The 27,854-nt window shown below is 35.5% G+C and overlaps 3 protein-coding genes across 4 annotated transcripts in view; 1 reads left to right on the plus strand and 2 right to left on the minus strand.

Annotated features, from left to right (window-relative positions):
• Positions 1-27,854, plus strand: part of LOC149410270 (mitochondrial S-adenosylmethionine carrier protein) — a 168,488-nt gene that overhangs the window by 29,328 nt on the left and 111,306 nt on the right. The window contains exon 5 of one of the 2 annotated variants that reach the window (XM_089648816.1): positions 9,965-10,860. The exons of the other annotated variant lie outside the window; for it this stretch is intronic. The gene's annotated coding sequence lies outside the window, so the exon portion shown is untranslated. Of the gene's footprint in view, positions 1-9,964; positions 10,861-27,854 lie in introns of those variants that run through there. 2 annotated transcript variants of the gene reach the window in all.
• On the minus strand, positions 179-6,434 carry LOC149410271 (uncharacterized). Its single transcript, XM_089648819.1, has 2 exons — positions 5,521-6,434; positions 179-5,067 (listed from the first exon to the last, which is right to left on the minus strand). Exons 1-2 carry the CDS (start codon positions 5,912-5,914, stop codon positions 4,835-4,837), a joined length of 627 nt encoding a protein of 208 aa, XP_089504945.1. The 5' UTR covers positions 5,915-6,434; the 3' UTR covers positions 179-4,834.
• LOC149410272 (uncharacterized) lies at positions 7,526-11,598 on the minus strand. The gene is made up of 2 exons (XM_089648814.1): positions 10,947-11,598; positions 7,526-9,921 (listed from the first exon to the last, which is right to left on the minus strand). The coding sequence occupies exons 1-2, from the start codon at positions 11,418-11,420 to the stop codon at positions 9,484-9,486; spliced, it is 912 nt and encodes a 303-aa protein (XP_089504940.1). The 5' UTR covers positions 11,421-11,598; the 3' UTR covers positions 7,526-9,483.

The following is a 27,854-nucleotide window of genomic DNA, read 5'->3' on the forward strand; positions in this document are numbered from 1 at the left end:
AGCTGCGGACACGATCACCTTCCAAGGTCTTCCTTCCCGCTGTAGCGACAGAACCCCGGTCCCGGATTCCGGCCAATTCACCCTTGATGCCGATCTTGATCCTGGATCTTCTGCGTACCCCGTGTAACGGTGTACTCTCGACAAAATGTTGCAATGTCGGCTCCCACACACGTGTAAAATTGCGTTTTTACCGCGCAATTTGCCCGGCCCGATCTGCGTGCTCGCCTCGGCTGCGTGTGAATTCTCCAATTTGATAGCCTTTTATTATTCTTCTTCTTCCTTCAAAATTTAGCGATCCAACGCCCAAAAGCGCCAGACTATACTGTGATCACCAAAAATTCGAATAATCTTCTTGAATCATCTGATTCTCCGTAAACTTCTAATAATTTACGAACTACCGTGCTGCGCCACTGTAACGTATGTTAACTCTACATACTCAATAATAACAATGCTTGTATTATAATATTTATTTGAAAGAAGACTATCACGGTTCTGGACTGAGAGGCTCATTCCCGCTCATACGATCTCTTATATACGTCTCGTACTCGCTGTCTCGCTCTCATGCTGTCCCCCTTACACACATACACCACAGTAAGTAAACCTAAATCGACGTTTGAAGCTCCCCTGGTATTAAATGTGGCCGTATTATTAATGTCTAGAAGTGAAGGGTCTTTATTGTAGACCGATTGAAAATGATCAGCAAATGCGTTAGCCACACCCAAGCCACGAAATTCCTGATTACCTTTCATCATGGTGTCTTCGAGACCACCATCCTTCCGAAGAGATTTTATATAGTGCCAAAACATCTTGGGATCATGCATGATGTTTTCTTCAATTTCAGACACGTAGGCTCGATAGGCCACTCGAATCTCGCGCCTAACTAACACTCGGTAAAAACTAAACAGATCGTATTCACTCTGAAGGCGTCCAGCTTTCCAGCGCTTATGATGGGCGTGTTTGATCTCTATATTCGAGATGACTTCTCTCGAGAACCACTTCGGATACTTGCGACCACCACAGCCTGCACGTTTTTTGGGAAAACAAGAATCAAATACGTCATAAATACATCTGTGAAAATATTGCGCCGCCTCATCTACTGTACAGAAAGTGCTGAGGTTTTGCCAGTCCATCCGGCTCATTGATCCATACAAGTTGATGAAATTACCCTTGTTGAAATTCCATCCCCTTGAGATTTCACGTTCAAGGGTCGGGACTCTATTACTTTTAAAAGGTTTTCTCATCAAGCTGCACTGAAATTCAATAGCCGGATGAAAGCTGTCCTCAGGTACAAGTGGAAATTCACAGCGTCTTACCTCAAGATTGGCATTACACAGAACAAAATCAAGGATTCTGGAATTGGAATTTAGAATGTCATTACACTGCGAGAGACCAAAGGCCGCGCACAGATAGTCCAAATCAGATTCTACCTTAGAAACTTCACGAGCGGAATGCAAATTAAAATCTCCCAGTATGACGACATTCTTTTGACCAATTGCATCGAAATTAGAATGTATCCTGTCATAAAATTGATTGAATACTTCCCACCTACTTTTAGGCGGGAAATAAACCACACAAATGAATGTGACAGTCAGTTTGCAAGATACTTTTACCCATAAATCTTCTTGCTGTTTCTAGGGTGTGGATGCGCTCTACCTTTACCCCATCCTCACCCTTGAAGGCAAGGAGACAACCGCCACCCTGCCTGTCGCCACTGCCATTGTCTCGATCTCTTCTAAAAACTAAGAAGTCACCACTAAAGAGTTCAGAGGTCAAAACACCAGCATTGTTTGCTATGATATCACAGTCACCAGCCGCAACATTATTGTAAAAATGCGAGCATTTTGTTTTCAACCCTCTGACATTCTGGTAGTAAATTATCTTTTTTGTGTGCGAGTTGAGTCAGCTGTTGCCGACCTCAACCGCTGGAAGACGAGGCGCCGTCAGCCTTACTTCCCATTCCTTGATGAATGTGCGGCGCGGCCAGTGTTTTGCTTTCAAAACTTCGGCAACAGCCGGCTGAGGCACGCCAATCTTATGAGGAGTACTCACCCCGAGTTTTAATTTTTACGACCTTATATGAAGCGGCGCCATATAGTGACGTTAGGTAATGCGACATGTCATCGCAAGAAGTATCAGGATGGAAGGGATAACAGTGAAAGAAGTTCAATACTGATGGCTCCTTTTCACTCTTTTGATTACCCCGTACGGTGACACGCCGTTTGCGTGCAACTTTTGTCCATTGATCAGATAGCCCTTTAGGTTGTAATATGTTGGGAGTCGTATTATCGGTAGAGCTATCAGTCGTGGCAGGAGCCACGGGTTCGACGGGTTCGGCCGCAGGAGACGATTCCAATGGGTCAGCGGGTACGACCGATGGTGATGGTGATGATTGAAGTACCAGTTTTGCTGCACCTCAAATTGTGGTTGGACAGATGATGTTGATGGCAAAGGGATAGGTTTGGCCTTAGTACCTTTGACAGTATCTGGTATCTGTGCAACTTCGGGCTTGGCCTTCGATTCCTTTGCCTGCGAGCGAGTAACTCTCGCTCGTGGTAATTCGCATTGTGAAACGGGAGAGGGCTGCATGAGGCGCGGCGGGAAAGGGAGCAGGGGCAAGCCGGCCGACGCGAGAGTTGTTGACGCAATGGGTGCCATACTGGTGTTAGTAATAGCTGCAGTCACAATTGTTTCAGTAGTAGTAGTACTTATGGCAGTAGGCACAGCGCGGGCGCCAGGAGGCGGGTCGCACTGAATTTCAGGAATCGGCTTCTCGTTACCGTGCTTCGTTACGCAGGTCTTTGATCAATATTTGACTTACTACCGACTAGTAGTATTGACTTAATTTCTTTAACGTCAGCTGTTAAGCTGTCTACTTTGGTGCTCAACATTTTTACTATATTAGTGAGCACTTGAAGCTCATTCATAAATACACTTAGATCGCTCATTTTTTGGCAAAGTAATAGTATCCTGAATAAATATTCAAAACAAACGGCGCGCGGCGTAATACGTGCGTTCCGCCGGCAAGGTAATTCTCGACTGGACTCTGTCTTCTGCAGGCATATATTTATAAGCGCTTCGTATATCCTTTATTTTTTTTCAGTCAAAGTACTATTTGATTGTTTGACCATAACATCAGACAGTATTTTAAATTTGTTTACTGTCATATTGACCACAGATGTAGGTGCATCAAAACTGGTTTTGTATTGAATCAATTTCCAATCAGATTTTGTGTATCTTAATGATTTCACTTTCGTATAGGGAATCTGTTGAAAGTCGAATTTGATTGCTTCTTCGTGATACGTATAAAAGTCTGTATCCAGCATCTGTATAAAAGTGAGGGTCAGAGCTTTTGATTTTATCTTTAACAGAGCTCGTAGTAAACCCAACAGACTATATATCTCTTGGTGTCTCAAATTTCTTTCAATTAAGCTATGCACAGCATCGACCTCCTGGACATTACCGTGACCGGGTCCCGAAATTTTTTGGATAATTTCTATTATGTTCTTTGAGTCTTCACTCAGTAGAAATTTTATAATTGCCATACTCATGTGAGAATTGCGATTTTGTGGCACGCACGAATCTGACCATAATATTAATTTATTAATAGTGGATGGTAAATGTTCTATAACGCTCTTTAAAAATTTTATTAAGGCGCTTGCCAGATCTTCTCCACTTCTGTCATTTGTTGTTTCATCCCACAATGAGTTAGTTGCCGACTTATTTATACTGCAGTGACCCGTTAAATTATATAATGTTAATTTGCTTGAGTAGTAAAAACAAGACACTGTAGCTTTTGGTAGGCTAAATATGTTTTCAAGGTCAAAGGTAACCACGGCTGTATCTGCATTAATATTATTATCTCTATCTTTGGCTCTTTCTTCGTTTCCTTCTATTTTGCGCTTAATGTGCTCCTCGTGCTTATGCATAATATCATCGCTTGGATTTTTTTTGAGCTTTAAATTGTGAACACATATCACAGACATCTTTTTTTGGGCGGTGAAAACTTAAGTTAAACTTTTCAATGAACATTTTCCGGTATATGTTTTCCTTTACTGGATCTTTATGTTTTTCCACATATAAAGCATACATCTTCGCAATGCTCAACTCACAAGCCAAGTATTTACGTTTGGAATTCTCTCTACAAAAATGTGACTCTTGCGTTGGGAATGACTGAATGTGACTTACCACCTCTTCAACAATGGGAAACAAACGAACGTTCATTAACACCTTGAATAAATCAGCTTGTAAGTTTTTTCCCGAATGTAATATATCGTTTAGAGAATACGAAGTACTAGTCTTACAGCTTGCATCTAAAACTATTCGTAGTTTAGTGGTTGTTTTATCGTCTCGTAGTATGGAGTGATGTGGAATATAATAACTACTTTCCAGCAGCCTGTCGGGATTAACAGGGGATAGATAACCCTTTTCGAGATAATCCATTATTACGTTGTTATACTTTTGTCTCAGGGATGGCGATGCGTTTAGCCTTTTTTCTAGCCTTAGAAAACGACGTGAGGCTACTTGATAGAATCTCCTAGAATTTCTGGAGGATCCTTGAATGGGAGCTCAACTATATATCTACCGGAGGTATCTCTGCTGGTAGATTGATCGTAAATTTGTAAAATTTATTCAACTCTAAATTTGGTCTTCAATAATTTAATTTTAATCTTTCTTTTGCCTTTCACGTTCCCGAAAAGCCCATTCTTTTTCCTTTTCCTTCCTGATGAACATAATATCCTTCCGGATATCTACCACTTTCTTTGCCCCTTTCCGTAAGGCTGGGTGGCTTGCGGTACGGAGTTGCGGGACACTCCACCTGTCCCACTGCTGCGGCTCAGGAGGAGTTGTTCACCTTGTTTGATGAGCAGGAAGGAATGGGCTCATCGGTGTTCAGCTCTTCTATGATGATTTCAGGTTCTGCATGGGCTTCTACGGCTTTGGAGGTGCTCGGCTCACACGGATCGTCCGGGTCCAGGAAGATTATCTGCCGGATTGGCTGTGACACGATTCTGCACGGTGTCGCCGGCACCTCCTCAATTGACACCTCCATTGCAGAAATTTGGTTATCTGAAATAAATGATAAAATGATATGAAACATCATAGGTACTTGGTACTTAAATATGTGTAGATATTCCTACACTATATTCTTACACTACTCTCTCTGTTCATTCGCTCTACATGCCCAAACCACCTGAGGGTCCCTTTCTTAATTTTATTCATTACGCTTACATCAGCCTTGCATTCTTTGCGGATCTCCACATTTCTCACACGATCATACATGGTTTTACCACAGATATGCCTCCGAGATCTCATTTCAACAATTTTCAGTCTGCTTTCATCCTTCTTCTGCCACACATAATATGATTTGCAAAGATGTAACATTATAATACAGCGACTGCATCTTGTAAGATGATTTATCATTATTAGGTCCTACCTTTATGAAATAAATAATTATTATACATAAAAGTGATAGTGGTTTGAGCCAGAAGTCTCTATTTTATTAAAACAATATCGACTTACCAATGGTTCCAGCATCACTGTCGATGCTATTCATGTTTCCCTGGACGCTTAAGGTGATTAGGTCCTTAACTTTCAGCTCCATCGTGTCCAGGGGAACTGCTTTGCTGGGCCCTCCACCTGTGCTATAGTGCTCAGTCCTGATCAGCGCACTCTTTTTTCGGACAGACCTCTTGAAACCCTCGTACTTTATTTTTAAAGTCTTTGATGAACGAAAGCACGAGGACGACGAAGAGTTGAACTCCTTTTCAATTCGAAGCCAGGTGGCATCCTTCTCTCTCCACAGCGCAGTGTCACTTTGTTTATTTTCAATAATGTCTTTGTATTTGTGAATCAAGTTCACGAGACTTTCGCATTCTTCCCTGCTAAAATTGATGCTACGCACCCGTTTTTCCATAATTAAACTATACTAAAATACAAAAAAACTAACAAAATAACACAAATACACGAAATATTGTTTTTATGAACAAAACTTATTATAACCTTTAACCTATGTAACCAATTATTATCTATATTAACAGCAAAAAACACTACTAGAATTTAAAAAAGAAACCTATTAACTATTTAAAACAGGAGACGAATAAAATAAACTATGTAAATAACGAATTAAAAAGTAAAAACAGTTAAACAATTATATCTCGGGCGCTTGGCGGAAGAATGTGGGTGACAGCGACGTAAACAACATTCCGGTGTTTTGAAAATATGCATAGACAAGCGGCGGGGCGATAGAGCGGCGTGAACGCAGACGGGATAAATGCAGCGTTGCCACACGAAGTATCGAATATTTGTCGGGTAGGTGCTTGCAAGATGTTTGTAGGTCGTGGGAAGTTTGTTGTTTACTTGTCATTTTAATCATTCGATTATCTTAATCAGACAAGTTGTTACTCGGAGTTTACTACGTTTGTGAAATACCCCCTTAGTAGGAAAGCATTAAGCGCTTTGTTCGGGTCTTTTTCTTTTAGTGTTGTGAACCAGGATTCATGACTTATTTCTGTCCTGAGTTATTTGAAGTCCGTGACGTTGTGTGTGGTGTTTATAGGCATTTTTGTTTTTTTTTTCAATGTTAGATCGAATGCGATTGATGTAGTGTAGTGACCGTAGTATAAATAATGGATGAAATGGTTGTTTTTTTGGTTTTAGCAAAAATATGATCAATGCATGAATTGGACTCAAGGGAAGTTCTTGTGACAGAATTTATAGTTGACTTGAGGCCATAATGACTTAAGAGACTAAGATATTCATTGGTTTTCGGATTGCAATTGAGAATGTTTATGTTTAAATCTCCGGCTAAAATGAGTTGTTGTGTGTTTAAATTATCATCCAGAAGTTTTTGAAGGGAAGTTAGGAAAGGTGTGAGAATTTTAAAGCATGGAGGTCTATAAATAGCAAAAACAGATAGATCAGATCCTAGTGCAATTTTGATGCAATTTGCTTCCGTTAGGTTTATTTCAGAGATAAAGGGATCTAGCGATTCTGTAACGAAGATAACTATCCCGTCATTTTGGTTTAGTTTGGTAGTAGTATGGAATGTCGAATATCCAGGTAAGATATCGGTGTAAGAGTCTGTCCAGCATTCACTTAAAATTATAATGTCAAAATGGGAGTCGAGGTATTGTAAAACAACTGTAAAGCTGTCGAAGTTCTTAAGAATGCTCCTAATATTTTGGGAGATTATATTTAACGAATTATTTGTGTGAAATACTTTGAAATCTTGTGTAGTTTTGAATACATGTTCTTCAATATTGGGTGGTTCAAAATCTATATTTAGTAGTGACTCCATTTGAAATAAATGGAGTTACATATATAGTAGACAGTAACAAAGATTGTAAACAATTAGATAATACGATGTCAATCGCCGACGTGTTTAATGTTTATTATTTTAGAACTAATGTCAGAATTTTTTTTAGTGAGTACTTTATTGTTTTTAAACCACGTATAAAGATACGTGGTAAGGGGTTAAGAGTTCGCCTACAAATACGTTGTTCTCTCTTGCGTTTTTGCGGGAGTTCAAAACTGTTTGCTGTGCTAACTCATCTTGGAGTTGTACTTTGTACCTGTATGCTCGGTCTTCTATTTTCTGTGTTCTATCTTGATAACATATTATTTTTTTTATTTTTTGTGGTTCGATATTTACTTGTATCTCCTTAAATACTCTGTGTACGGTATCCGGTTGTTCTTCATTTGGCAAGGTAATCACCCCAGCAAGCTCCGTCCAGTTGTAGCTCAAACTAGCCTGTTCAATTTCGGCCAGTTGAGTTTCTAGATTATTAATTCTTATTTCCTTGATGTTGTTTTCTTCTTCCAAGATTTCTACCTTTTTTTAAAAGTATATTGTCGACCTTGTTTGATATATCATCATATTGACTGCTTATGAAGTCAACACCTTTTTTCAATTCTATCATTTTATATTCTAGATTTTTCTTTATATTTGATGTCTCTTGTTCTATTTTTTTTTTGCATAGTTTTTGTTTAATTTCATCCATTTTTTTTTCACCTGCCTCAGTTTGTGGTGGTGTCTCAGTCGGTTTTGATCTTGTTTGCACTTTACTAGAAGTAGACATTTTGATCGGTTATGGTTTTATATTACATTTATATTATTACAGTTTTAAAAAAAAAGTTGCTTTAACCGAGGAGCGAACTCAGCTCCTCCGCGACAATAGTGTGCGACGCTAAAGTTGCTATCTAGGCCACGGCCTATTTATCAACAGTCGTGATAATATTAGACTAATATATTATACGAGCCTGACAGTCGTATTCTGTTTGCGCTTAAATGCGACAACACTTTCACTGAAGCACTATACAAATTTAAAATCACTTTAAGATACTGATCCGAGGGCGTTTTAATATGAGTAAGCAATAAAAAGTTCACCACTGTTCCACAGTTATAAATTCACCATTATTTTTCGATGATTTCGATAAATTAACTATAAATATTGATTATTTATGCAGAGCGATTTTTAGCGTGTACGCACAGTTGAATGATAATGAATCAAAAATTGATGTCAACAATCTTGTCCGCTGCTGAAGCAAGTTGCTCCAGGTCATTGTCTGGCAGTGCGGACAGTATCGCCTGAACATGCTGTGAGAGGCGCAGCAACCATAATGTTCTTACAATAGCTGCCTTTATACAGTCGCTCTATCGCGCATTCTCAGGAGCGTACAGGATTGCGTATTGGTAAGCCTGTGCGCGCAATCGTGCGCGATCACTTTTTGTTAGTTTTGAAGCTTAACATTCATTCGCGCGCGATTACATGTGTACGTTACATGTGAACGGAAAGAGCGAACGTGTAAAGACTAATCATGCGCGATAGACCGCGTGGAACTGGCGCGTGTTGGAGTGTGTGCAATTTACAAAGTTTTACTCAAGTTCGCGTACACTCAGTATAGTGCGACGGAGCAAAATGGATAGAAGAAAAAGAAATATCATGGCACAAGTCATGATATTTGCTGGTGTTAGCCTACTCAAAAAGAAGAAGAAACGATCTGTATGGGTTAAGAAATACAGACAGCAATATTGTCATATGCCACTGATTGAAGAATTACGTGAAAATTATCCGGACGATTTCAAGAATTATTTGCGTATGGATGATCAGTTATTTAGTATGTTGTTAGATAAAATCAAACATAAAATATCAAGGCAAGACACCATTATGAGAGAGAGTATTAGTGCAGAAGCACGATTAGCAGCAACTCTTCGATATCTCGCCACAGGACGCTCATTTGAAGATTTGAAATTCAGTACCGGTATATCTGCTCCATCTCTTTCTTCAATAATACCAGAAACGTGTCGAGCTATTTATGAATGTTTAAGGGTGGATTATTTAAAGGTAAGTAACTTTATTATTGTTATAAATAAAAATCTAAATAATCAGTCCTGTATATCTTTAATCATCATCCAAATTATAGTTTTACATAGTATTTTTTATTGAGATTAATTGTGATTCATTTGAGATACATATCAGATTGTCATTGGTACGTATCAGTAGAAGATTCGTAAAAAGTTCTCAGGCTTGTTTCTTCCTGATTTTGGTAGATGCCTTCTAATATAGACTGTGATACGTCTGAACTAATCGATGAAGTCCTGTGCAAGTCAGCAGAAGACGGTGTTCGAATGGTCTTATTACAATAATTGTCGCATATGTCAGTTTCTTCCGTCAACTTTTTCAGCAACCCTTTGCGTAAAATATTATTTATTAAGGATTCCGCATAAATTGCCTGCACCGGATCCATTTTAGTTAATTTTTTGGCCATATTCATTCCGGCGACTTCGAACTCCGAAAACTCCTTGCTATTTGATTTGAGAGTATCTGCACAGACTTTAAAGAATTCGGCCTGGTAGTTGTTTGTAGCTTTTCTTTTATTTCTACGCGGTGTCGAGTCCCATCCAGTAGGAGCAGCATCATTCTAAAAATATAAGACAAAAAACATATTATAATTTCATTTTCAGATGCCGTCTACGAAGGAAGAATGGATCAAGATAGCAAAAGAATTTGAAGTGAAATGGCAATTCATCAACTGCGGAGGTGCCATGGATGGCAAGCACATTCGCATTGTGCCTTTGCCGGGTTCCGGAGCTGTGTACTATAATTACAAACACTTCTATAGCATCGTATTGATGGCTTTAGTTGGTCCAAACTATGAGTTTCTTTATGTTGACGTGGGTAAAAATGGAAGAGTATCCGATGGAGGAGTCTTAGAGCAAACAGAATTTTATCATAAACTGCAAATGGGCGATCTCAATTTTCCAGAAAATTGTGATACCGTAAATAACTTGAACTTTGTCTTTCTGGGTGATGAAGCGTTTGGATTAGAACCTAATTTTCTCAAACCATATTCTCAGAGAGAACTAGATTACGAAAAAAGGATTTATAATTACAGACTGTCAAGGGCCCGTAACGTAGTTGAAAATGCATTTGGAATCATTTCAGCTAGGTTTAGGGTATTACAAACAGCAATAAATATAAAAAACCACAAAAGTATTTGTTACGTCGTCCTTGCTATTTGCACTTTACACAATTTTTTGTGTAAACGCAGTAACACATATCCTATTTCTAATTACCCACGAGACGAGATTACTACAGACTCTCAACAAAATTCTGTTCCATTGATCAATCTTCAAAGACGTCCCCACACACAGATCACTTCGGAAGCTAAACGAAACAGAGAACAATATAAAACATACTTTAATACAGATGGGAGTGTTGAGTGGCAAGATCGTATGGTTAATAGTGGAAGAACTTAAAAACAGAAAATATAATGTAAAGGTTGTCGGACCTTCTCTTAAAGTTGCGTGTGTGTGTGTCTTTGTGTGCGACAACCGATAGGGTTAAGTAACGTGAGTTCTTAAACGGTCAAAATGTTTTAACTGTACTATTGGATATATTTAAATGTATAATAATAATAAATAAAAATAAATTAAATTTACTCACGACTTGAGTTTGCTGTCCAATTTCACCAACGCCACTTTCTGTTATTCCGCCTTCGTTGGTCGAAATAATATTTTCCTCAACAGCTCTGTTTTCATCAACTGGATCATCCTCAATGTTAGATATACTGTCAGTAGGTAGTTCTTGGTCCTTAGTGAACAGCAAATGATCATAGTACCAAAGCGAGGATTTGTACACTTCATCTGTTCCTTTTCCACTGCGGTGGCTGTTTTGAACTTTCTTTAGTTCCTTTCGAAAAGAGCCTCTTAGACTTTGTAGTTTTTTGACCACAAAATCTCGATTGGCATCAGGAAATCCTTTCTCTTTACAAAAGTCGATTATTTTGATGTAAGCTTCCTCCTTAAGATTTTTGTTTTTATAATGTTCCGACTTAATTTTCCATAGGCAAGGAAAAGACTTATATAACTCAAGTAACTCTATTATTAATTCTTTACTCCACGTGCGTATGTCCGCCATCTTGCGTGCGCGAAAGAACTGTACGTGTAAAGCAACCTCGAACCACGCGATTGCGTCAAATACTGATGAACGCAATCGCACGGTCTATCCCTTCCGAATCCCTCATCTTTACACGCGCATTCTTTCGCGCACTATTGCTGTTTCACGCGCGACAGAGCGACTGTATAAAGGCAGCTAATGGCACTTTTAGCTAACGCGGGTCCAGCCAACTCCAGCATGTGTCTTAGCAATCTAGTTGGTTTTCTGTCCTCTAATTGAATGCCTGTGAGGAGTCGGGTCAAGCGTTTTTCTTCAGAGTCCTGGAGACGTTCGATGAGGGCACTCTTGATGCGTACATATTTTTCATGAGCTGGTGGGCTAATTACGACATCACTCACAACTTGTAGAGTATCGGAATCGAGTGCAGCAATTATAATGTTGTCTTTCATGAAGTCATCTTTGATCCGTGAATTCATAAACTGTGCCTCTGCCTGGGCAAACCAGAGGGCTATGTTGGTCCTCCAACAAGGTGGCAAACGTACAGATACATGATGTACATCCGACGTCGATCCGCTTGATTGTTCCATATTGTGCTTTCTAATGTCTTCTTTCGGATATACAATGAGGCTTGTAGTACTTGATTCACTGTTTTTTTCTTCGTTGGTATTTTCTCCAAGAGTGGTCATTTTATTTTTTGTTCAAACAATTAACGCTGCAAATATGGCAACGATGTGTAAAAAATATCATAAGAAAAGGGTGCATGTCGAAAATATTCAGGTTTATAACCCCTATTAATTCTGAATGTTAAAATTACTACTTAAAATTTTAAAATTGTTAAAAATCGTTAAAATTATTTAAAATATTTTTGAAACTCTTCATTTTTATGTATTCGTTAAATATTTCTCATGAAATTTATTAAAATTTACTAAAAGTATTAAAATATTAATCTTAATATTTCATAAATGACTTGTAGGTAGATAGAATTTCAAGATGTAAGTTTCAAGAGTTTGTTACGGCAAAAGTGGGTATGAACGAAATAGTTAATATTTAATAGTTTCACATCATATAGCGAACAACTTTGATTTCAAAAGGGCGCCAGACAACACTTGATGAGTGCTGTCGCTGTTCGCTGTAAGATTGAATTGGTAGAGCAGTTTACAATTATCTCGAGGGCCGTGACATTATTAACCTGTATACAATATTTTAGGACATGACAGGGCGTCAATGAAAAGAATAGATGTTATAGAAACATGTTAGGTTATTATATTTCAAATTATAGTTTGACATTATAAATAGGTTTAATAGATATATAAGAAGACAGACCCCAAAAGATTGACCCTGGTCGATAAAACTCATAACTAATCCTATCTATCTAATATCACTGCGTTCGGTATGGAGCGTCTGAGAGATCCGAGGGTTGGCAGCAACCCTCTACGTTGTGGTGGATCCAGTCCCAGGAGATGTGGAACGGAGGGGACCCTCGGCGTTGTCATGGATCCAATCCCAGGAGTGGTGGGACGGATGAAACCCTCGACGTGGTGATGCATCCAATCTCAGGAGCTGTGGGGCGGAGGTAACCCTCGACGTGGTGATGGTCCGTAATCCCGTTAATTGTCGCATGAACTGGGCGTCCCGCGGCGGCGATGTATGTGGGTAAATAGTGGTCAAAACGCATTCTCGCCAAATAGATGGTTTGTTTTATTATGCAAAAGCACGACAATCACTTGAGAATACCAGGACGGGTGCGGATAATCTTTCGATGCTTTTCTTCACGCCATTAATCGAGATCGGCTTCTCGCCGTAAATTTATAACATTACTGCTATTGATTTGACATTTCGAATACGCACAACTCATAATGAGTACACAACACTCGCACTACTGTGCTTGAAATCCGTAAGATTAAAATGACATTTTATTTAACTAGTTGACTGTATGTCGATTGTATGTTCCTCTGACAATCTACTGACCGTATGATCGACAAGTGCCTAGAGTTTTACTTCAACCAAATTATCGGTCACTGTGATATTTTCTTTTTTAGGGAAACACTTTTGTTTGATTATTTGTACTAAATCGTAAGACGGATATAACGTTTTCAGACACCTGATTTTTGCTTCCTTTCTTAAACCTGTAACATTATTTGCCAAATGATGGGTGATAAAATGATTATTATAAATAATTAATGATAGATCCTAAGATTGTGACATTAATTTGATAATACCATTACAATAATCAAGTCATCTCAACCACGCGCACTGACAATAAATGTATGTGGGTAGCAAATGTAATCTGTGAAGGAAGTTCTAAATAAAAGAAGGTTTAATTATTACAAGAAGCTAATTTATTGAAACAACAATTGTTATATATTTGATCAATAAAACGAACATGAGACTCTAATAAATTTTATCTCCGGGCGTGTCAAGAATGCACGTACGATAAACGCCATCTTGATAAAATATGACTGATAAGCCGATAATATGTTATTTAAAAAACTCTAAGAATCTTGTAAAGAAATGTTTGAGTGGGCGCCAGCATAGTATTTATTAACCATGCAAGAAGTTAATACAGTAATCCCTATCGGAAAGTTAAATTAAATATTTTAAAATATAAGTTAAAAGAAAAGACCTTTCGTGAATTGCAAGAAAGTCCCTCATGTTCAGCGTCGCACGAAAACACAGCGCAAGCTCACGAGTCCAGCCACCAACTAAACCAGTCGAAATACGCTCGGCACCGTGATCTCGAAAACAGGAGCGCTAACAGGAGAAAATTAACCAATTGATTATTTCCAAGCGGGTAGGTACTCGCCGCCCAGGAGTAAGAACTGCTACATTACCCCCCTTCCAAAGGAAAAAAAAATTCCAATCGACAATTTTTTTTTTTTGATTTTCTTCTTATGCCTCCAACGCCAAGTCCAACAAGTGGTAAAGAGCCAAAAATGCAGATCATGCCTCAGAAAATGAAATCGAGCACGTTCTGTAGAAGTCCGTAATGTGCTCGCTGAGCAAGGATTGGAGCGCCAACACCAAGGAAGTAGGAGGAAGAACTCTCGCTGATAGAATATCTGAATGACCCTCTTCTGACAGCAGTGAAGAAGATTGACTTTGCGTGGCGAAGATAATGAGCCCCGATAATTGTATCACCATTATACAATGTTGACACCAAAGGCAATCTTGAGAAGCTGCACCCTCTTTCTGATAACAGTGATCGGCCAGGTAGTATCCTTTTAAACTCTTCCCGTAGAAGAATGTTGCTTCCCTGAAGACTTGATCTTGAACAAAATTGCTTCCTTGAAGAATTGATAAAAGTTTGTAAATCTTGTAATTTTGTATGTTAAATTTTCTTCTGATTTTTATTTTTTTATTTTTATTTTTTTTTAAATGTAATAGCTTGAGTTATCTTGACGTGAAGAACCGAAGAGTGATGAAGGCGACTGACTTTCTTGAGGCAAGTGATAAGAAAGGTATGCTATGCTTAACAAAATGGATTACTGAGCAAGGAATTTAACAATTACTGAACTGTAAAAAAAAAACTTGAATACAAATTGAAATGATAAACTGTAATAAAGACTAACAAAATTTGAAAAAAAAAAATTGTAAAACAAGTCTAGCTAAAAAGACTAAGTCAAAAGTGAAAGCTGAGCGCCCAACATAAATTAAATTTGAAGCTAAAAAAACCACTAAAATGAAAATAATAAAGTCTAAACCCAATCCGAAGTCACTGCCCTCTGCGAGCAGAGATGAAAAATTATTAAAATTATCCCAGAAACAACCCAATTCCATAATAAAATAAAAGTGACCGGCTCAAACAGAACCATATATTGATGACACAAATGGACAAAATACAGCTAAATCCAAATGAAATTGATGAGACTTGTCTAGAGCTCAGAGAGAAGCCACACCAACTACATGTGAAACCGCATAGTATTTGTTAAAAAAGTGTAATAAAATAAATCATTTACATTCTTAATAATATGAACAATTAATCATTTGAATAATAATTCAAGCCAAGGAAATCATGAGCAAATATAGGAGTAAAAACCTCCATGAAAGGATGCAAATATTAAATATTAATAATATGTTTATGTAAATCTCAATTAACATGTGCGAGTGAAAATTCACAAAATTCCAAAATAAATATTAAATAAATAAATTAATTATTATGACATAACATTTTTAAAAATTATTCGTAATGTGTATTAATCAATGACTAAATAAAAGAAAACACCATGCCAAAGGTTTCCTAAAACCAGAGAAAAATAGAACGTTATGAGCATCTGAGGCTATCGCGGAAAAACTGCATGAAGGGTTTTTCTCAATTATTGAATTCAAAATAGTAAACCAACACCAAGGTAAACCAAGGTACTATTTATGTTAAAGAACAACCATGCACACAATTAAAATGTCACGAGGACCAAACTCGGTACAGAACTGTTAAACCGAAATACAGCTCCGTATATTTATTATTATTACGCCCTAATGGGCTTTTACACACTACAAAGTTTAATAGTAGAGTATCACAGTTATTATAGATTCTACAAAATTAAAACAATAAAGGAAACATAATACAACGAAAGAAGAAAAAATATTAAATGTTACAACAAAAGCGTATAATAAAATAAGATACATTAGTAAAAATGATAAGAAGTCTCACATAAATAGATAAGTATTCATAATAAAAATAAAAATATATATATTGCGGAAATTATAGATGTCTATTTGTGTCTCCATCTATAAAAGAATTGAAATAAACAATATTTATATTATTTTTATAAGCAATAATTGTTCACCTGAAACACTCATCCACATTGAAAAAATCTCCTGATAAAAAATACATGACGCCAACGGGACATAAAGCATAAATAAAATCTTGTCTTTAAAAACATTAATTTATCAAAAAAATAATAATTAATATTTATATTTTAAAATTAAACAGTAACTTTGTAAACATCACTTATGGGTAAATACTTAATGCCGACCGGGTTTCGCTACAACCGTAGCCTCATCAGGGCAGTATAATACTAAAAATCTAAATATTAAATTAACATGTGTAGATATCACGGTAGGTGGACAGTCTGAGCTACAGTGGAAGAGGTAGGGATAAGTGGGAGATTGGGAGGCGAGTGTTCTTTGTCAATAGGGAACAATCTGAGTATAGGGCTTTTATTTAGGTTTATTTGGTTGTTGATGACTTTGCTATTGACGTTTATGGCTTTCCTTAACTCTAACGCTTCTAAGTTATCCAACCTAAGACCTATTCCGTTTTTATGTAATAGGCTGACGCCAGTATTTTTGTCGAACGTATGGTTGGTTGCTATGAGGTGATTTGCAAATTCGGAGAATCCATTACTGTTTAAGCATCTTAGGTGTTCTTTGACTCGCGTTTTGATATTACGCGCTGTTTTGCCTATGTAAAACGCGGGACAGTCACTACATTGCAGTGAGTAAATACCTGAGTGATTTAACCGATGTTCTTTGTCTTTAACGTTCATCAAAAATTTACCTATACTATTGTTAGTGTAAAACGCTGGTTTGATATCTGGTGGGAGGTTTTTTATGCTTTTTTGAGAGAAATTATCGATGTACAAAATTCTACGCCATTGTTGAGGTTGATTATTATTAGTTGGCATATTATTATTATGAGGGGAGCTGTTAAATGGAAATTTGCTTGTCGATAATCTTTTTAATTTCTTGTTTAGGATGTTATTGACCATATTTGCATTATAGCCATTATTAATCGCGATTTGTTTAATCGTCGCTAATTCTAATAAGAAGTTGGAATTTGATAACGGGACGGTAACTAATCTATGGATCATGGAATGGAAAGCAGAATGTTTGTGGGAGATGGGATGGTTAGATGAATTATTAATAGTTGTATCAGTGTAAGTGGGTTTACGATAGATTTTAAATTCTATTTTATTGTTAATGATTGATAGGGTGAGATCTAAAAAGTTTAAGCTAGAATAAGTTCCTATTTCTATTGTGAATTTAATTTTTGTATGAAAAGAGTTTATTAGTTTTAGGAAGGAATCAAGTTGGCGCTCAGTACCTGTCCAGATACAGAAAACATCATCGACATATCTCTTCCACAATAACACATTCTTTAATAATGGCGATTTACAGTTAAAAATGTTATTCTCTAGATTGTCCATAAATATGTCGGCGATGAGGGGAGAAGTCGGAGCTCCCATTGCCAGGCCATCTGTTTGTTGATAAAAAAGTTCATTGTATTGGAAATAATTTTGACTTAGACAAACATTAAATAGGTGAGAAAGTTCCTTAGAGAAATTATTTGGTAGTTTTGAATTTTGTAATAATTTGAACAATATGCTTTTACTTTCATCTACGGGAATATTTGGAAATAAGTTAACAACATCAAATGAGACTAATTTTGAGTTATTCGGAATATGTAGATTTTTTAGTTCATCAATCAAAGTGAATGAGTTCTTAATGGTGAATTTCGGAGCAAACACTTTAGAATTATTAAATACTTCAGTTATAAATGAAGCTGTTTTGAAATTCGGAGAATTACAACTTGACACGACCGGCCTAATAGGTTTATCGTTTTTATGGATTTTTAAGAAACCATATAATTTAGGGGCCAATGGATTTTTTGTTAGAAATTTTTACTTGTTGGTATGAATTGTCTTGAAAGATAGGGGATTTGCATGAATTCAAAGCACTTTTAATGTTATCTAGGTATTTGGTAGTGGGGTCTTTAGGTAGAATGTCAAATTTGTCCGTCTTAATAAAGTCTTGCACTTTGGAATTATAGTCACTTTTATTCATTATAATTATCGTGTTGCCTTTATCAGCCTTTGTTAAAATTAATTGTTCATCCTTTAATTTCTTCCTGATGTTCAGCATAATGGATGTTTCACGATTATAGTTGACTTTAAGTGTAGGAATGAGCTTTTTTATTGTTTCTGCACTTTTGTATAGAGGTGGTCCAGGTTTATTATATAACGCGGTCTCGATGTCCACTGCAACGTTTTCCACTGCACTAATGTAATTCTTTTTATTATAATCTAAGTTGTATTTTAAACCTTTAGATAACAGAGACATCCTATCTTTCAAGACAATTCATACCAACAAGTAAAATTTCTAACAAAAAATCCATTGGCCCCTAAATTATATGGTTTCTTAAAAATCCATAAAAACGATAAACCTATTAGGCCGGTCGTGTCAAGTTGTAATTCTCCGAATTTCAAAACAGCTTCATTTATAACTGAAGTATTTAATAATTCTAAAGTGTTTGCTCCGAAATTCACCATTAAGAACTCATTCACTTTGATTGATGAACTAAAAAATCTACATATTTCGAATAACTCAAAATTAGTCTCATTTGATGTTGTTAACTTATTTCCAAATATTCCCGTAGATGAAAGTAAAAGCATATTGTTCAAATTATTACAAAATTCAAAACTACCAAATAATTTCTCTAAGGAACTTTCTCACCTATTTAATGTTTGTCTAAGTCAAAATTATTTCCAATACAATGAACTTTTTTATCAACAGATGGCCTGGCAATGGGAGCTCCGACTTCTCCCCTCATCGCCGACATATTTATGGACAATCTAGAGAATAACATTTTTAACTGTAAATCGCCATTATTAAAGAATGTGTTATTGTGGAAGAGATATGTCGATGATGTTTTCTGTATCTGGACAGGTACTGAGCGCCAACTTGATTCCTTCCTAAAACTAATAAACTCTTTTCATACAAAAATTAAATTCACAATAGAAATAGGAACTTATTCTAGCTTAAACTTTTTAGATCTCACCCTATCAATCATTAACAATAAAATAGAATTTAAAATCTATCGTAAACCCACTTACACTGATACAACTATTAATAATTCATCTAACCATCCCATCTCCCACAAACATTCTGCTTTCCATTCCATGATCCATAGATTAGTTACCGTCCCGTTATCAAATTCCAACTTCTTATTAGAATTAGCGACGATTAAACAAATCGCGATTAATAATGGCTATAATGCAAATATGGTCAGTAACATCCTAAACAAGAAATTAAAAAGATTATCGACAAGCAAATTTCTATTTAACAGCTCCCCTCATAATAATAATATGCCAACTAATAATAATCAACCTCAACAATGGCGTAGAATTTTGTACATCGATAATTTCTCTCAAAAAAGCATAAAAAACCTCCCACCAGATATCAAACCAGCGTTTTACACTAACAATAGTATAGGTAAATTTTTGATGAACGTTAAAGACAAAGAACATCGGTTAAATCACTCAGGTATTTACTCACTGCAATGTAGTGACTGTCCCGCGTTTTACATAGGCAAAACAGCGCGTAATATCAAAACGCGAGTCAAAGAACACCTAAGATGCTTAAACAGTAATGGATTCTCCGAATTTGCAAATCACCTCATAGCAACCAACCATACGTTCGACAAAAATACTGGCGTCAGCCTATTACATAAAAACGGAATAGGTCTTAGGTTGGATAACTTAGAAGCGTTAGAGTTAAGGAAAGCCATAAACGTCAATAGCAAAGTCATCAACAACCAAATAAACCTAAATAAAAGCCCTATACTCAGATTGTTCCCTATTGACAAAGAACACTCGCCTCCCAATCTCCCACTTATCCCTACCTCTTCCACTGTAGCTCAGACTGTCCACCTACCGTGATATCTACACATGTTAATTTAATATTTAGATTTTTAGTATTATACTGCCCTGATGAGGCTACGGTTGTAGCGAAACCCGGTCGGCATTAAGTATTTACCCATAAGTGATGTTTACAAAGTTACTGTTTAATTTTAAATTATAATGTCACATCACAAAGTAACCGCTTCATATGAAGAAATAATATTTATATTGATTATTTTTAAGATGAAATATATCTCCCAGATCAGAGTATTTATTATCGAGACTGTGAAGTCTTGGAATTGGGGAATTTTGATAAGACAGTGTCCTGGTGTTGTAAAAATAAAAAGGTAGTAAATTTCGGCAAGATCTTTTGGGTATGTGGATGCTGATTAATTGGAGTAACTCAGGACAGTCAATTTTGTAATGAAGTATTTTATGTAGTACTATTAAATCTGTGTTTATTCTTCTTTCAGAAAGTTTTAATAGGGACAATTTATCTAGTAAGTAGTTATAATCAATGTTTTCTTCAGGAATATGCAATTTATAGTTTATATACTTCAAGAACTTATGTTGAATCTTTTCAATATTATCGGAATGAATATTGTAAAAAGGAGACCATATTGTAGAGTTATACTCTAGTTGGCATCTAACAAGGGTTTTGTACAACATGATAAATGTGCCTAAATTATTGAAGTCTTTTGAAATTCCCAAAACAAATCCAAGAGTCTTAAGAGCCTTATTGATAATGTTATTAATATGATACACAAAAGTTAGTTTGCTATCGAACAATATACCTAGGTCAATAATTTCACTGACGCAATTTAAGTTTTTATCATTGAATGTATATTGAAAAAATATTGGATTATTTATTCTGTAAAAATTAATGAACTGACATTTCTTTATGTTCAATGCAAGTTTGTTGATAGAACACCATTCAAAAAGATTTCTCAAATTAGTTTGTAATATAATGCAATCATTTATGTTATTAATCTCTTTATAAATTTTCAAATCATCAGCAAAAATTAATACTTTTATGTTAGTAAATATATCAACAATGTCATTTATGAATATAATAAACAAAATGGGCCCTAAATGAGAGCCTTGTGGCACTCCACTTGTGGCTATAAATGTGTATGAATTTGTGCCATTTATTTTCACACTAAGACTTCTATTGGACAAATAACTAATAAACCAATTTAATAAACTACCATGAACTCCAAGTGTGGCTAATTTATTAATTAATATTTTGTGACACACCTTATCAAAGGCCTTGCTAAAATCAGTGTATATTGAGTCAACCTGGCATCTGTTTGCTAAAGAATTGGATATGAAGTTTTCGTATATTAGTAAATTAGTTAAAGTAGATTTATTTGAACAAAAGCCATGTTAGTAGGAAGTTATAATTTTTTGTATGTTGGAAGTTATCTTAGAGAGTACAATTTTTTCAAAAAGTTTGGGTATCGCTGATTGGATACATATCGGTCTATAATTTGTAATGTCCTTTTTGTCCCCTTTTTTAAAAATAGGTGTAAGAAAACTGTGTTTCCATGTATCAGGGAAACAACCTGTTTCTAGAGACTGATTAAAAATTAGGAAAAGAGGAACAGTTAGGCCGTTTAAACATTCCTTAATTAACACCGGTGGAATATTATCAGGTCCAGCATTTTTTCTAACATCTAACAAATTTACATGCTTTTTGATATCATTAATTTCTATGCGTATTTCAGATATATCCAGACTAAGATTTGATGAGAATTGGGGAATTTCGTTGCTAGGTATATCCTCTTCATATACAGACTTAAATTAATCGGCGAATAAGTTTACAATGTTTTCATCATTACAACCAATTTTCCCATTGAAGTTCATACAAGGAGGAATACCCACGTTATTATTTTTTTGAGAATTAGTGTAATTCCAAAAATGTTTTATGTTTACACGAATATCATTTTCAATTTTATCAATATAATTTTTATAGCACAATTTTGAGATTTTACAACACTCCTTTCTTAACAATTGAAATTTATTGTAATCACTTGACATTCTGGATCGCTTGTAATTTATATCAGCAATTTTCTTTTTATATGTTAATGTGATCAATTCGGGGCTAAACCAGTTTGGAAAATGAGAAATTTTATTATGTCGAATGGGCACAAAATTTGCAATGGCATCATTAAGAATAGAATAAAATGTTTTGACATTATTGTTAATATCTGTGTTTTCCAGAAAAGACCAGTCTGTTGAATTTAAGAAATCAGAAATTTTAGGAAAATTTTCTTTGTAAAAATTATAATGCGACTTGACATTTTTAAGATAAGTGTTGTTAATAAATGGAATAGTTATTTATTTATTTATTTATTTACACATATACGGCACAACACGTGCCATTAACATAATTGACATACTTATAATAGTACAACAACATGAAGAATAACAGTATAATGTTAGTAAAATTTAAGAAAATAGGTAAAAAGTAAGGTAATAAGTAGTGTATAAAAACTATAATGTATAAAAGTAAATTGTAAAGTGAATAGTTTAAAATATAAAGTATTAAAGTACAAACCATAATTTATTAGGAAAAAGTATAAATAAAAATAAAAATTTAAAGATTGAAATAAAACAATAAAATGTACCAATAAGATACCTATCTCAAGGTATAGACAATGATTTAAATATAAAAGTAATAAATCCTGGATTATGTTAACCGATATGATAAATTTTACAAGTACTTATGATTTCAAGTGCATTAATAGTTTTAGAAGTACTGGTAGGCATATTATGTTTACATGATGTATTTACGTGGTACTAGCAAACAAATTTAGTTTAACGCATCTTTTGTATGAAGACAGATTACCGGCAGCGTGATCAATATTAGCATATTCATTGCCTAAAATATGCAAGCGATTGATGGTTGAGTTTTGTTCTGCGTTCGTCATAGTATTGTCACAGTGAAAAGGTGTTTTGAGTCGAGTCGGTCTACTAGGTACATGGTAATTTATTAATGAGACCAATTCAGGGGAGTCAAACCAGTTATTGTTTATTTTAAATAAGAAAATAAGATCATTGAGTATTCTTCTATCTTTTAACGATAAGAGTCTCATTTTTTGTAATAAAGATTCATAGTTTATGTCAACCGCAGGAATACCTAATTTGAAATTAATTGATCTGAGAAATTTGCGTTGGATTCTTTCAATGGAGTTTTCATGGCTTTTGTAGAAAGGGTTCCATATGGGGGAATTGTATTCTAAATGGCTCCTAACCAGAGTTGTATATAGTATTTTAAATGTTTGGATATTTTTAAAATCTTTACAAATTCTTACAATGAAGCCCAGAATTTTCATTGCTTTACCCGTTATTATATCAATGTGATTGGTAAATAGTAGTTTAGAGTCGAAGGTTATTCCAAGGTCCCTTATTACAGGTACTGACAATAAACTGTGATTGTTAAAAGAGTAACTATATTTGATAGGGTTTTTAATTCTAAAGAAACTCATGATTGACATTTTTTTATATTAAGTGTAAGTTTGTCAATGGTACACCATTCTACGAATTTTATAAAATTGGATTGGAGGGACAAGCAGTCGTATATATTTTTTATGATTTTATATATTTTCATGTCATCGGCAAATAATAATATGTTAACATCAGTGAATATGGAAGTGACATCGTTTATGAATAGTATAAACAATATTGGACCAAGGTGCGAACCCTGAGGCACACCACTAGTGGCTTCAAATTCGTAAGATAAGTGTTCTTTAATACAGACAGTTAGTACACGTTTTGATAAATAATTCTTAATCCAACATAATAAATTACCACTTATTCCTAATTTAGACAATTTATTTATAAGAATTTTAATGCAAACCTTATCAAAGGCTTTACTAAAATCCGTGTAAATTGAATCAACTTGTTCTCTATTAGCAAGAGCACCAGAGATAAAATGTTCATACAGTGTAAGGTTAGTTAAGGTAGATCGTCCAGAGATAAAACCATGTTGAAATGATGAGATATTAAATTTTATGCAAGAACATATTTTTTGGAGAATTAACTTTTCAAAAATTTTTGGTATTGACGATTGTATGCATATTGGTCTGTAATTTTCAACTAAAGACTTGTCTCCGCTTTTGAATATAGGAGTGAGAAAGCTATTTTTCCATATTTGTGGGAACTTGCCTGTTAAAAGTGATTGATTAAATAGTAGGTACAGAGGGTAAGAGACACTACTCCCACAGTTTTTTAGAAATACGGGGGGAATTTTATCTGGCCCTGAGCACGATTTAGGTTCCAGTAGTTTGATACATGCTGCAATTTCTTTAATCTCAATATGTATCTGAGATAGTTGTAAATTTATATCGGACTCAAAGTTTGGAATGTCTTCATCAGGGATATCTGTTTCATATACATCCTTGAAAAAATCTGCAAACAAATTGACAATATCTTTGATTTTACAGGAAGTTTTCAGTTTATAGTGCATAGTTTCAGGTATGCCAAGGTTGTTGTTATTTTGAGCTTTACAATAGTTGAAAAAATATTTTACATTGTTACCAATCGAAAATTCCACATTCTTAATGTAATTATTATAACAAATGTTTGATAATTTATTACAATCTTTTCGCAGCTTGCTGAAAATTATAAAATCAGAAAGATTTGTTGTTTCTTTGTAAATTTTATGCGCTTTTTTCTTCTCAATTACTATGTTAATGAGGTCCTTGCTAAACCAGCGAGGGAAATTTGAAGATAGTTTATAACTAATTGGGACAAAGTTTTCTATGGTTTTATATAGATGATCGTAAAAGGCTTTAATATTCTCATCGAGATTACCTCCTTCTAGTATAGACCAGTCAGTGTTATATAGATAATCGCGTATTGCAACATAATTGGCTTTATTAAAGTTAGGATATTGTGTCTGGTTTTTAATTTGGCATTTTATAGGGTTACATAATACAGTAATATCTAAAGGTGGGTGATGAGAATCAGGGGGAAGAACTGAATCGAGTGACTTTCCAACCGCAGTTGACAAGTCGGTACAAAGAACAAGATCTAGTAATCTATTATTGTCATTTTTTACATTGTTTAATTGAACTAGGTTAAGGAAATCACATAATTCAACTATTTTTTTTTCTGTGTCAGTTAAGCTAGAGTTTTGAGATAATGTAGAATTGTCGCGGGTACCCCAGTTGATTTTTGGTAAATTGTAATCACCGATGATAGTGATTTTACTATTTGGAAATTTAAACGACAGTTGTTCAATATCCTCGAAATGACTTTTGTATACACTTATATCTGATGATGGCGGAATATAAACACTGCCTATGATATTTTTTTGATTTTTGCCGTTTAGTAAAATGTAAACTTGTTCCACATTAGAATTTTTGGTTTTCAGAAGTTTTGAAGGATGTATCTTGTTGACAGCTATCATGACGCCACCGCCTCTAGATTTAGCGCTGGTTTGTTGACTTCTGTCAGACCGGTAAATATGATGGTGGGGTAGACCAAGCTCAGCAGAGTTGATGGATGGTTCCAGCCAGGTTTCCGTAAGAATGAGGATGTCATGTGGCAGTGTTGGGGCATGTATTTTAAAGTCCTTAAGTTTAGTTTTCATGCCTCTGACATTTTGGTAATAGCACTTCAGTTTGTTTACATTGTGTCGTTTTTTGGAAGGGTTGTAACAATAGTTGGTTTGGAGTTTATGTACTTTATGGTAAGGTTTGGTTCACCATTCTCTTGACGGAACAATAACTGCTTTCTAAGCTCCACCAATTGATTCCTTTGGAGGATGGTTAAGTCATTACTTGCTTTGATTCCGTCTTTAAATTTGGTGCTATTACGTAGGAGAGTTCTCGGTGCGATATTGTTTGTAAATTCCAATTTAATTGGACGATTTTTGTTGGCAATTTTCTTGGCACCCAGTCTGAATACTTTGACGTTGATTAGATCTAATGACGGGTCGATAGCTTTTATAGCCGAAGAAACTTTATCTCTATCTTCCGTAATGATGACTGCCTTTTCATCAGACAAGCTCTCGGGAACGTTATATAATATGACGTTGTTAGATCTGATGGCCCTATCTTCCATTTCGGTGACAATATCACCCATATTAATGTCAATCGGGTTGGTCCTGCTGAGTTGCGTATTATTTTTCATTGAATTTAATTCTCCTTGCATTACTCCAAAATCGACTACCAATTCTGCAATCGTAGCCATAAGTTCGGTTGTTTTTGGTATTATTTTTACGATATTTTCCTTAGAGAATTTATTGCTAGGCTCATGAACGATTGAGATCAATCCACTGATTATCGCATTTACTTTGGTAATGTACTGCGAAGCTTTATCACTCAGAGCCATTGTTATTTTTATTTTTCTTTTTTTTTTTTTAAACAGTTGTGAACCCCTGGATTTTTGGTAGGGCGTGTAAGTACTACCGCTGGCGGCGCGGGCGGTGTAGATGCGGGCGCGGGGGGCTTATAGCAACTGTCACTTGATTACACTAATCCTTGTTTTAAACACTTTTAATGCACTATATACTTTTCTGACAATTAGTAAACTTTAAGCCAGTGTTAATTTAATATAATTAGGTGAAACACTTTAAATTTAATACTTTTTATGACTGCTTTAGATGATTTTGTTAGGATAAAAATAATGCGTGTGCACTCTCCGTATTGTTGTTGTTATATCAAGAGGGGGATGGTAGAGGTCTACAGGCAATAGTTCATCCAAGGATTTACATACGGTAGAAGTGGGCTCACTGAAAAACACTAGATCAAGAAGACGACTATTTATATTAGTGATAGTGTTTAATTGTGGGATTGATAAGTAATTCGACATACCCAGAATCTCTCTCGCTGAGATTTGTAGTTGACAAATTAACACCAGATAATTCGGGGTCGTCATGGTTCCAACATATATTTGGCAAGTTATAATCACCTATTATTATAAGTTTAGCACTAGGATATTTAAACCTTAAAATTTCTACATCTTCCACGTGATTCTTATAAAGCTGTGAATTAGAAGATGGCGGGAAATATACACATCCTAATATTAACTTGCCAGCATTTTTATTTTCGAGCAACACGAATATTTGTTCAACATCACTATTTTTAATTTTAAGCACTTTCGAAGTAACCTTTTTGTGGACAGCTATCAGGACTCCTCCGCCTCTTGTATTGGAGCTGGTTTTTAGACTCCGGTCTACTCGATAGATGTTGTGATTTTGAAATCCAAGTTCAGCCGAGAAGATTGATGGGATTAACCAAGTTTCCGTTAACATGATGACGTCGTGTGAGAAAGTGGGAACCTTTATTCTGAAATCATTTAATTTAGTTCTGATGCCTCTGATATTCTGACAGTACGAGCGTGAGCACACAGAGAGCGGTCAGGAGTTCCGAGTTCCGCGTTCGGCGTTCATTAGAATGTACTGATACTATAACAACAACGCACACAGCGGGCAGTCAGACCGCGGCGGTCAAAACGGAACGCCGCGTTCTAAGAGTTCTTTTGCCGCCGAGGCAGAGAACGCCAGAACGCCGCGATGTTTGAGGTTACAAACACAGAAAAGTTAATTGAATTGGTTAGGGAAAGGAGTTTGTTATACGATTTAAGTGATGTAAATTATAAAAAACGCGAAAAAAAAAGTCGAAGCTTGGTTTGACATTGCTACTATTAAATTTAAATTTTAAGTAAATTTTATTATTAGTAAATTCGCCTTGTTCTTCTCGCGTTGTGTTGATTGGGTGCACCCAATACTTTCTTTTCTTTTTAGAAGCTGTTAAGCTCCACAAGAACAATATATTTTCACGGATGATGAACTTTCTAGTGACATGTTGCATATGCAAAGACCCAA

This window comes from Hesperophylax consimilis, chromosome 28, assembly GCF_061612785.1.
Source record: "Hesperophylax consimilis isolate HC1 chromosome 28, BYU_Hcon_1.0, whole genome shotgun sequence".
NCBI lineage: Eukaryota > Metazoa > Arthropoda > Insecta > Trichoptera > Limnephilidae > Hesperophylax > Hesperophylax consimilis.

What these genes read in the sequence shown, in the direction of transcription:
- LOC149410271 (XM_089648819.1), bottom strand. Translation starts at nt 5,914, where the DNA reads ATGGAAAAACGGGTGCGTAGCATCAATTTTAGCAGGGAAGAATGCGAA. An exon ending in CAGTGATGCTGGAACCATTG is followed by an intron (nt 5,068 to 5,520) that starts GTAAGTCGATAT and finishes CATTTATTTCAG; the next exon opens with ATAACCAAATTTCTGCAATG.
- LOC149410272 (XM_089648814.1), bottom strand. Translation starts at nt 11,420, where the DNA reads ATGGCGGACATACGCACGTGGAGTAAAGAATTAATAATAGAGTTACTT. An exon ending in TTGGACAGCAAACTCAAGTC is followed by an intron (nt 9,922 to 10,946) that starts GTGAGTAAATTT and finishes TTATATTTTTAG; the next exon opens with AATGATGCTGCTCCTACTGG.